Source organism: Aquarana catesbeiana, linkage group LG07 (genome assembly GCF_042186555.1).
Source record: "Aquarana catesbeiana isolate 2022-GZ linkage group LG07, ASM4218655v1, whole genome shotgun sequence".
Taxonomy (NCBI): domain Eukaryota; kingdom Metazoa; phylum Chordata; class Amphibia; order Anura; family Ranidae; genus Aquarana; species Aquarana catesbeiana.
In genome coordinates, this window is record NC_133330.1 from 64,317,956 (window position 1) to 64,330,095 (window position 12,140).

Below are 12,140 nucleotides of genomic sequence, written 5' to 3' on the forward strand. Positions count from 1 at the left end.
GTCCCTATATTTTGTTTTGTTTTTTTTATACTTTTTCCTACAGGGGTGTACTTATCCAAGTTTGCTGACTTATTGCAGGCCAACCCTTTAGAGGCTGGCGCTACAGGCACAGTTTTCATATTTAAAATTATCAAGGTAAAATACTTTTAATGTTTATAAAATATGCATTTGTGCTGGTTCAATGCTGATTTGACTTCAGGGAATAGTAATATTATTTTGGTGTCAAACTCTAAATGTAAAGAGGAACTATTCTGAGCTCCACAAACCAAAAATGCTGTTTAATTCATTTTTAATATTCAAAGCAAACACCCCATATCCATTCATGTCTTCATGCTTTATTTTGGTGAGAAATCACTTTAAAAACACCCTGTAGCATCTTGAGTGAGGGAAAATGATTCCTGTAGCATTTACTTCCTGGAGTCTGTCAGCCCTTAGCGCAGTCATGCAGGCAGAAGGGTGTGCTTAGCTAAAGGTACACCTCCTCCCCTCCTAAAGACTCCTGGGATGTATGATATCATTTGCCTAGGCCTGGAAACCAGGAGGTAACTGAAGAAATGTAAAACAAGGTTTAAAATGCGTAAATATGAGATTTTAATATCTATTTACTAATGCTAGCAGCATAAGGATTACAAATAGTGTTGCTTGAGGAATTGAAGGTTCCCCTTTAAAGTGATACTAACGGAGGTGAAGCCACCATTAATCAAGATGTAATATCTCACCCCCATAGTGTGGAGCTGTTTAGAGGACATGGAGGAGGGAGGAAGTGGGTTGGCATTTACCACTGTGCATACGCCCATATGTCTGTATAGAAACGTGAGCTGCTCAGATGGTAATGGGGAGGAAATGCTCAGGGTAGAAAATACACAGAAAATTAAGCACTAGCTGCCAACAATGCTCTGCAAAATCCCGGAGGTGGAAGACAGAACAGCAGGATCAACCAGGTTTTTGCAAACTACAGAAAACAAATCCCACAGTGACTGAGTATGAACAGCATGTAATACACCATTTATTTATATTTTTAAATGATGTGGGTTTTTTGAATCCAAAAAGGTTTTTATTGAACATATTAACTTCCAATGCACAAGCCATAATTTTTGAACAATGACAGTTACACATTTGAATTAACGTTGCAGTAGCTACAGATCAGAACATAGCATTCACTTCCACTCTGCCCTCTTATGGACATAAATCCCTTCATACGTGTAATATATATAATCTCATATTCACCCCGAGGCACACTGTAGAGGTCAAGACAGTACCAATTCCCTTTCAAACCTTCCTGGGCATCCCCTGATTTGGTAGATGGTCTTGGCCCCCGATCCAAAAAGCATTAGTTGCGCCCATGGGATGTTGGGACATAGAGCCAACCAGATGTTGCATCTGGGCAGCTATATAGTACAGCCAAGGGTTGGGAACTGCCAAACCTCCACTGTCCTTAGAGTGCTGCAACTGCTCCAGTTTAATCCTGGGAGGCTTAATGTTCCATAGTAACCGTCGAAAAAAGGGTATTTACCACCCTAAAGATTTTAAGATGTATCACTACGGGCATGTTGTGGAGGAAATATAGCAGCTGGGGCATTAAGATCATTTGATTAGATTGGCTTTGCCTGCCAGTGACAGTTTAAGGTTGTTCCATGTATTAATCTTATCCTGAAAGCGGGACAGTAAGGGATGCACATTTAGGCAGCAATAATCCATAAGACGGGGTGAGATATGTATACATAGGTACTTGAAGTTCGTAACTAGGGGGATGGGACCAGAATCAGGAATTGCACCTCCCGTTATTCATCCAGCATCATTAGGGCCGATTTATACCAGTTTATGGTTAGGCCACAATAGTGGCCAAGCTCCGATTACTATGGACATGACACCCGTTAATGAGTGGTTGGAGTCTCCCAAGAAGAGCATCATGTCATCCGCATACAGCATGATTTTTTTTTTTTTTTTTCATGCAGAGCACCATACTGGAACCCACGGACCTGGGTGCTGGCCCTCACCAAGGCTAATGGTTCTATAGCAATTGCAAAGAGCAGGGGCCACAGCGGACATCCCTGTCATGTTCCCTTGCCCAATGCAAAAGCAGGTGACAGCCTGTCTGTCACCCTAATGGTTGCCTGTGGGGAAGCATATAGCAACTTGACCTAGGCAATAAACCTGTCCCCGAAGCGAAACTTGGATAGCACCACCCACAGATACCTCCAGCTGACACTGTCAGACGCCTTGTTGGTGTAGAGAGAGAGAGAAGAACCCTGTGACCCCCATTATCTGCCTGCAGTTGCGTGTTAAGGAAGAGTCTTCTAAGGTTGGTAGCCATGGACTTTTGCGGCATAAAGCCAGCCTGATCTGTGTGGACAATGGAGGATACTATCCAGTTGACCAGAAGCGCCAGGACCATTGCAAGGATTTTTACATCGCTCTGAAGCAGTGATAAAAGGTCTGTAGGAGCCAGGGTCAACCGGATCCTTCCCTGGCTTAAGCAACAAAATCACATTCGCTCTGGCCATAGAGGCAGGAAGTCTACCCTCCTCGAGTGATGCATTGAATACCTCTAGCAACTTTGGCAGTAGTTTGCCAAATTGAGTGTATACTTCATAGGGAGGCCATCCTCCCCGGGCGCTTTACAGGTGGGGAAAGAGCAGGCCGCCACCTGTAGTTTCTCTAGTGTTAGGGCGTCTAGTTGTTTAGCCTTAGCAGACAAAGAGGGTAAATCAATAGTGGACATCTAGTTAGCTAGGTCCCCATCCGAGTAGGCCTCCCTTGACCCATATAGGTATACATAGAAGGATGCCAGCTCGGCTATGATGTCCTCGGGAGAGTTAACCACCCTGCCACTGGAGGCACAAATAGCACCAATGGCTGGGGACTATTGTTGGGATTGAGCAATTTTGGCAAGTAGGTGGCCCGTCTTCTCCCCCTCATAAAATGAAAGCTTTGTAAAAAAACGTTTACGCTCTGCAGCAGAGGATCTCAGGCGGTCCAATGAATCTTGGGCCAATATCCATGCCCCCCTTGCAGAATCTGTTGGGTATGTTATATAGATTAATTCCAGCTGTCTCACCTGGTTCCCCACCTGCTCCAGCAGAGCAGAGGAATTCTGTTTGACAATCTGTATTTCTGTGATAAATACACTAAGGTATGCTTTTGAAGGTCTCCTATTTCTGCAAACTTAGGGTACTGACGGTGCGACAGGAAGAAGTCTGCAATCTGAGAGGCTATCCTTTCCTGTGAAGTAAACAGTTTGAGCCAGAAGGCGTTGAGCTTCCATGGGGCCCGGGGTAAGGCGTTGGGAAGTTGGGTGATAAGCCATAAAGCTAAGGGGGAATGATGAGATACTCCCCGTGGGAAATATTCTACCCTGGAGGTGTAATTGACCATGTTTGGAGTGCCCACACAGGTCAATACGTGACAGAGAACCATGGATTTTGGAGAAACGAGAATTGTTGTCTGGGTTGCGAATTTGCCATATTGTCAGTCCATCCCACCTCTGCCAGTAAGCAACTAAGAGCAGTGCCCCGGCCTCAATAATGGAGTATCAGGTTTGTTCGTCAGGTATGACAGCAGCAACTGTAGGACCTCCTGGGAAAACGGGTGGTGGTGGGGGGGGGGGGGGGGGGCGGGTATATACACGAAATCTATAATTAAGCTAATTGTATATAGCTTACAATACAGAAAAACAAATCTGCCTGAGACATCAATGAGAGAATCCAGCTCTTGATAGGCCAGCGCCTTATGTATCAGTACACTCACCCCGCGTGAAAAGGTGAGTGATAAGCCTTCCCCACCTAGGTATATTGTAAGAACCCAACAGTATCCCCCTGAAGGTGGGTCTACTGCAGACCAATAATGGCGGGATTGAATCTACCTATACAAGTAGAAATCGTGGTTCTCTTCAATGGGTCATTCACCCCCCGGACATTCCATGATACTATAGGTGTAGAAGACATGTCAGACATATACATATATAGTTGTGGGAGTGTCTCTCGGGCATAGGCAGTGCTCTGGTAAAGCAACAGCATCTGGCATATGGACAATCTGGAGCAGACAGTGGAAAGTGCAACGAACATTTTGTAACACTTCAGTGAATTGCACATTGGAAAGGCAGCTGGAATATAAGGTAGTTCATCTTGCGCAACTGCGCAGCAGAGCAAGCCATGTAAACCATGACAACAGGCAGTGTACACATTACCACATGGTCCAGGCGTACATGCGAAATGCTAAAGAAAAGGAAAAGTTGTGGATTTTCACTCGCTGAGGGTGGGTACCATGTACAGGCCTTCTGTAACAAAATGGAGGCTGGAAGGGTAGTTAGACACCCTTCATGCCGTAGAGGAATTCCATACAAAGCATCAACCTTCACCGTCTTCGCGGCCCCGTCAGTGTAGATCTTGTTCGTTCCGATCCAGCCACACTGCGGCATCTTGTGCATTTTCAAAGAATTGATTCTGACCTCTGGCTGTCACACGCTGTAGCCTTTGCAACCTCTTTTTGACTTCTGCGAATTTCGATTGCCTGCGTTGCACTTTTGCAGAGAAGTTGGGGTAGAATGATATTCTGGTGCCATTATATTGTACAGCACCCTTTTCTCTGGCTAGTCGCAGCACGATTCTGTAGTTCAAGGAGTCTGGCTAGTATCGATCTGGGAGGGTTGCCTGGTGGAAGAGGGCGTGGCGGCACCCTGTGGGCCCGCTCCACTGTGTAGATTGGAGAGAATGCCTCCTTGCCAAACACTTCTTGCAACCAGCCTTCAATGAATGCAGTGGGGTCTCTACCCTCCTTTTTCTGGGAGTCCCACAATGCGGACTGAGGCCGTTTCAATGTCATCTGTTTTATTGATGGCCTGGAAGGCTTGTTGTGCAGCCATTCTCTCATCCCGGTTTATAGGGGGCATCTGGTCTTCTATATCACTCACTCCGCCCTCCAAAGCAGTGGTTCTCTCCCTAATCTCCTGAATATCCTGGCGGAGGAGAGACACTGTCTCCTTCAGCCCCCCAAACTTTTCATTCAAATCGTCCAGAGGCAGTGCATCTATGTACAGCATGCAATATTTCACTGAGTGTGGGTTGGGGGCTATCCTCCAATAGCATATCAAACAGGTCCAATGCATAACCCTTTACCTTTTAGGCAAGGTTTCCGTTTGTTGCTAATGGTTTAGGTGATGGTTATGTTGTGTGTGCAGTCTCTGCACAAAAACATAGCCTCTTACATCTGGGATTAGTGAATTTTTGCTTTTTCAGAATCCATATTTTTTTACACTGGATCCTGTAAAGCATGCAGTACCAAGATCCTGCAGACTCTCATTGAGAACTACAAGCCGTCAGTTGTGGTGCCCGACTGTACTATCAGAACATTCACAGAACTCTGAATAAATGACGCAGCCGTGTCGGCAGAGCCCTGCACTGTTGCTCTGTTTTTAAATTGTGACAGCTGGTGCAGGGAGAACACCCCCACCCCCCCACCTGCTGTCATATGGGGGGGGGGGGGAATTGAGGATGCAGGAGCTGGAACATGTAACCTGTTTAGAGGTGAACTTAACCTTTAAGGGTTCAGAATTGTGGCACAGCACCAGGTGTGACTGTGTTTCTGAAGACTGACTTTGCAAGTAGGCTGAGCACCAGGAGCTACCTCGTTACTAGGGTCGTTGGGTGAAATTTGGCATGTTTTAATTTTTGTCACTTTACCACAGAAAGGGTTAATGCTGAGAGACAGATCGCTGACATTCGTTTTACAGGTATTTTAGTGTAGAGGAAGAATTTTCTGAACCACTGCTTTTGACTGCGTGACGCAAGGATCCTTGGTTCGTCTCAGCTTGTATACAACAACTTGGTCACCTCTGACTTCCTGAAGCTTGTTCATGAATGTTTTAGGCTTGGCTGTGTACCGTGACCTATGTCGCTCTTGTCTTGCAGTGCAACATGTTTGACTCTGCACATGTGGGACAGTCCTGTCTCAGTTCCTTGGGCTCATGATCTACTAATTGTTCTGTTGCTGCCTGCAGCACACACCTTAAAGGACCTGACACTGACAGCCTGTGTCCTGCTGGCTCCATTAGGCATGGCCCTCTAGTCATTTTTATGCAGTGAGGATTTCACTGCAGTCATGCAGGATTTTATCAGGCAAATTGCAATTTTGGTTGCTGACCCTGACCATGAAGGACATGCTATCAACCATGCCTCTCTCACAATCTTTATTTGATCTACCAGTGACATCGGTGGTCTGAGCCTTCCGGTGCCGGGACACTGTCAGATGCTAAGCCAAGTCCTTAAGGGATGATGCAAATCCTGAGGCATCTTAGGGACAGAGTCTCTTCAGGGTTACCCTGGCACACCCTTATTAAGAATGTCGGTGGCTGGGGGGCTGTTAGCCTCTGCAGACATTTGGACAGATGATAGGCCTGTCACTGTAGACTAGATTGTCCATGGCTAGGTTTGTCCATTTACACCCGCCTACCTCCAGGTCTGTGCTGGTCTAGGAAAAAAAATGGAATAGGACTGCGTCCTTTTCTATTTTTCCAGACCTAAATGTGACAGATCAGAAGGTAGCCTGATGTAAATGGAGTGCATTTACATCTGGCCACCCATAGAGACATCACAAGTCCACCCCTGTCTGCTGTGTGGTATATGCGGACACCGAATGAGGCACGGATGTCAAAACACTGACATCTTCCCCGTCCAGCTTCAATTCAGCAGGGAATCTGCTCACAAATTCCCTGTTGAGCAGAGTTTATAACAGACTGGAGAATCTCATCGTTGGTACACCGCTTTCATCCAAAATTATCCAAAAGGACAAACATGAAAATTTTTCCCTTGTACGATTTTTTTTTTTTCCTTTAATCACTACAGTTTTGGTATGAAAATACATCACTTACATTACATCACTTCCAAATTTTTTATTTATCATATGAGAATTTTTGTACTTAAGCAACATCTCCTTTTTTTATATGAAATTAGCGTGCAAAAAGCATTCGTCCGATAATCTCATAGTGTGTACCAGGCTTTCGTTTTTTTTTAGTTGGGTGGGCAGGGTTAAACTGATTGTAAAGTCTTGTTTAAAAAAAAAAAAAAAAGTTATACTTAGCTCCTCTGTGCAGTTGGTTTTGCACAGAGCAGCCCAGATCCTCTTCTCGGATCCCTCTTTGCTGCTCCTGGCCCCTCCCTCCTATCGAGTGCTCCCACAGTCAGCAGCTTCCTATGGGGGCACCTGAGCCAAATCGGAGCCCCGTGTGTCCATTCAGATACTGGGCCCCCAACCCGGCACCCTCTCTCCCCTGGTTGGCTAAGTTTGACCACTGCGGAGCCGATGGCGTCGCTACTGTGTCTCAGCCAATCAGGAGTGTCCCGGGCGGCTTAGACATTCATGGACATTGCTGGAGAGAGATGGGGCTTAGGTAAGTAATAAGGGGGTGCTAGGGTGGCTGCTACACGCAAAAGGATTTTTATCTTAATGCATAGAATGCATTAAGATGAAAAACCTTCTGCCTTTACAACTCTTTTAAGGGTGGGGTTGGGGGGCCCCATTAGGTAGTCTGTACGGGGCTCCATGATTTCTAACAGCGTCCCTGAGTGCAGCAGTTGGATTACAGTTATAATGTAGTTAAATCATTTTGCTCACCATTCATCAAGGTTTGTATTGCTGTTTGGACTAAAGTCTTGTAAATTTTTTTTTTTTTTTTAGGGGAAAATGAAATTTGTTTATGATAACTTTAGAAATAACCAGGAAGGAAATCTTGGTAATGGTAGTTTGGATCCTGCTCCTAAGCATGAATGCCATGTCTTAAAGAACATGAATGCTGTCACTTCGCTCCTGAGTTACAGGGCATTTGAACGCACGCAGGTAGGATTGCCATGTATTTTTTCCATTATGGATTAAAGGTATGTTCAGTAATTAACCGGTTCAATACAGGGCATTTTCACCCTCTTCCTTCCCAGACCAATTTTTAGTTTTCAGCGCTGTCACACTTTAACAATTGCGCGGTCGTGCGACGTTGTACCCAAACAAAATTGACATCCTTTTTTCACCACAAATAGAGCTTTCTTTTGGTGGTATTTGATCACCTCTGCGGTTTTTATTTTTTGCGCTATAAACAAGAGGGACAATTTTGAAAAAAATACAATATTTTTTACTTTTTTGCTATAATAAATATCCCAATTTAAAAAAAAAAAAAAAAAAAAAATTTCCTCATTTTCAGCCGATACATATTCTTCTACATATTTTTGGTAAAAAAAAAAAATCACAATAAGCGTATATTGCTTGGTTTGTGCAAAAGTTATAGCGTCTACAAAATACGGGATAGATTTATGGCATTTTTTTTTTTTTTTTAATTCATTTTTTTTACTAGTAATAGCGGCGATCGCGATTTTTTTTTTTTCGTGACTGCGACATTATGGCGGACACATCGGACACTTTTGACACATTTTTGGGACCATTCACATTTGTACAGCGATCCGTGCTATAAAATTGCATTGATTACTGTATAAATGTGACAGGCAGTGAAGGGGTTAACCACTAGGGGGACACAAGGGGTTAAATATGTTTCCTAGGGGATGAATCTAACTGTAGGGGGCGGGGACGTACAAGGGGAGAAGACCGATCAGTGTTCCTCTGTACTGGGAACACAGATCGGTCTCTTCTCAACTGACAGGACGTGGATCTGTGTGTTTACACACACAGATCCACGGTCCGGCACGGTTAACGGGCAATCGTGGGTGCCCGGCGGACATAGCGGCCGCCGGGCACACGCACCAGGTCCCGAGCAACGCGGCGGCGGGGGCGCGCACGCCCCCTAGAATATGACGTCCACCCAGGATGGGAGATCCCATCTGTGGACGTCATTTGACAATACGCCGGTAGTGAAGTGGTTAAAGCTTGAGGTGCATACAACTGAGCATTTTTACTTCTAGACTTTGCTGTACTTCACCTGTTCACCCCACTGATTTTTGTTTATTATCTTGTGATCCTTGGAACACAGCCGCTGATGATGCTGGAACATCCTGTGTTGGAAGCTTGATTATGCAAGCAGAGATAGAACACATACAGCACAGCTTTTGATGTGTAGTATTCACATTTAATGGTACAGAAAAGCTCACGCTGACCTTAAAATATGTACTTCCTGAAAATGCACTTTATTATTGTAGTTTTTCTTTTGTCTGACTTTTTTAATATTTTCTGTGCTCCTACTATCTTATGTGTACTCATATTAAAAATATTTATACATGAATCAGAGGTGCTATCAATGGACTAGTGCCATTCTGTAAGATGTTAAACTGTTGCCCACGTAAAACACATGTGGTGGCAAAAGGGTGAACTTTTATGCTCACACATTGCACATAAGTGTTGCTGGGTGGCAACAATGACATCCTATCTGAAGACACAATTATAACACTGTTGCAGGTTACGTTCATTGTCATTGTAGGTGAGATTGTAAGCTATATTCATATACTGTAAATGAAGATATTATATGCCATATTGCCCAGATGTTTGGTTTCCTACCATAAGAATATGGCTTTTGTAATGTTACCTGTCTTTTTTAGTATTACTTCTATGAGTACGGCTTTGATGAGATTCTTAAGAGACCTCGACATGTGTGCCCATATGCAGTCGTGTCATTTGGTTATAAGACTGAACAGCCTGTGCCGAGGCCATCCTTGTCACCTATGTCAGGGTAGGTGTTGCAGTGTTAACTTGGATATCTCTTCTTACTGTACATTCTACATTCTCTTGTAAAAAGTGTCTAGTTCCCCCATTGCATTGTGTTTTTTTTTCTGCTGGACACTTTGCCACTATAGTGTCTTTTAGGGGCTGGTGTGAGAAACCCCAGTGGTCTGCAGGGGACTGGTGAATCCAGCACTTTTAGAAGTGTTGCATTCTGACTGAAATCAGTGATTTTTTTTCATAAGTACTACAATGATTGTTGGTTGCGGGAGCAGGATAGGTGAGTTGAGTACAGTGGAACCTTGGATTAAGAGCATAATCCGTTCCAGGAGAATGCTTGTAATCCAAAGCACTCATATATCAAAGCGAGTTTCCCCATAGAAGTCGATGGAAACAAAGATAAATCATTGCACATTGACTTATATTGCATGCAGTACCGCGGAGGGGGGGGGCATTTTTCGTTTTAGCAAGAGTCGCTTTAAAATTAAATCTTATACCTTGACTAATACATTTGACCAAATAGTTGTATTTAGTCAACTTATAAGGGGGCCTCCACTGTCGCTCTGACATCAAAAGGCCATGCATAATAATCAGTATGTGTACTGTTGAAGAGGACTATTGGAGACTGCAGACATACTATTGTATTACTGTCTAATATTAAACAGTACATGCTTGTGCTGTGTAACCTGCCCCTCTCTAAACTGTGAAAAACCTGGCTGATCCTGCCACTCCCTGTCCCCCTCTCTGCGCTGACCACGATAATCCGGGCTGCTAAGCCCTGACCACCGCTGTCAGTGTACGTCCCTCTGTCATCCGCAGCTCTCCCCTCTCCCCATCCCTCCCTGCCTGTCAGCTCCGTGTTCTGTGTCTGTCTCTGCATCCCCCCAGGCCACTATTAGTAGAAATGAAAAACTTACAATGGTCACTGCCAGCCCCTCTATTATAGGCAGGCATACCACACTATTTTTTTTTTTTTTTTTTCTAAAAACGAGGCATGTAAATTTTTTAGAGCTACCTAAAAGTCACGGTCACATGACTCGTGGTCGCTTTACATCTCCGCAACAGGGCTTCTGCGGGAGGGGCTGAGTGGCCACATGTATCCCCCACCTCCCCCCAGCTGACGTCTGAGGGAGATCTCGGCCCCTCCTGCAGAAGCCATGTATCGGAGGTGTAAAGTTTCCGTGAGTCACGTGACCGGCCCGAAGATCACCCTAAAAAGGTATTTTTTATTATAATAGAGGGGTTGGCAGTGATTTACACTTTTTTGCCTTAACAAACACTTTAAGAGAATTGTTAGAATTTAACCACTTCACACAAAATTGCGTACCTGCATGTAATTTTGCTGAAGTGGTTGTACCAGGGTGATGAATGCCTGCAGCTACAGGCATCAACCTGGTACGTCTTTCTTGTAATAACCGATGCAGCTATCCCCCCTCCCCCCCAATCTCTCTGCTCACGCGCCAAAGAAAACTCATACAGACATGGTCAGTATTCGCTCCATAAGACGCAGAGACATTTTCCCATTTTTTTGGGGGGGTGGGCGAGTGCGTCATATGGAGCGAAAAATACGGTATATAAAAGGTATGTTTGGGGGTTCTAAGTAATTTTCTAGCAAAAAAATTCTGATTTTAACTTGTAAACAACAAATGTCAGAAATAGTCCTGGTCTTGAAGTGGTTAAACAAGACTTGTAACATGTTTGTGTGGCTTAGCTGCAACAAGTCTGGATCTGTGACAAGATGACTGTTGAGAAGTAACTATTTAACTGAAGTTCTTTTTGATTTTAATAGGTCAGTACCCTTCAGCACAGATCGATACAATGGTAGGTATTTTCTTTTAAATGTATAAAGAGCTAAAGATTTGTGTAATTTCACTCAAAAGGGAAAATTCTGTTTTCTAAATGATCTGCACACATTTGTAGGTTAAAAATATTGTCTTACATTTTTACTTTAAACTTTGAACCTTTTTGACATTGCATCATACCTTATGAGCGAATTTTAACTCCCGATTGTCTGCATCTAGTACTGTTGTGTTCAGTGCTTTCTCAAATGCAGTAGACAATATTTTCATTTTATTTTTTTAGATATAATGGGGATGCAGGACATCAGAGGGCAGTGTGGTGTGCGATTCAGCGCATCACATGGCTTTTTTTTTTTTTTTTGTACAAGCTTTCTTTGAAGTGTACAAAACGATTTAGCCTTGTGGGCTGCCATAAAATGCCTGTCTGCATTTACTACAGTACGCTGCAGCACTATGCTGTGTCCCAATGTGAATGGGACACACAGGAAACAATTTTTTCCTGCGTGTCCCTGCGGTGAATGGCATTTTACCGTGCCGTATAGCGTCTGTCACTGCATACAGTGTGAATTGCCCCCTAGGGAGATCACCCACTATGCTGAAGCTATAGAGGGTTGCTTTTCAGGTGAAATGGAGCATATTGGAATCTGTTTGTCAGTGTGGTGTTTGATCTCATTCTACTGGACACTGAATTTG

The 12,140-nt window shown here is 44.1% G+C and overlaps 1 protein-coding gene across 4 annotated transcripts in view; it reads left to right on the forward strand.

The window, feature by feature from the left end:
- Nucleotides 1-12,140, forward strand: part of TASOR (transcription activation suppressor) — an 86,229-nt gene that overhangs the window by 18,599 nt on the left and 55,490 nt on the right. For all 4 annotated transcript variants that reach the window (XM_073592263.1, XM_073592264.1, XM_073592261.1 and 1 more), the window contains exons 5-8: nucleotides 44-135; nucleotides 7,672-7,830; nucleotides 9,528-9,658; nucleotides 11,438-11,469. In XM_073592263.1, the coding sequence (XP_073448364.1) occupies nucleotides 44-135; nucleotides 7,672-7,830; nucleotides 9,528-9,658; nucleotides 11,438-11,469 (414 nt within the window). The remainder of the gene's footprint in view (nucleotides 1-43; nucleotides 136-7,671; nucleotides 7,831-9,527; nucleotides 9,659-11,437; nucleotides 11,470-12,140) is intronic.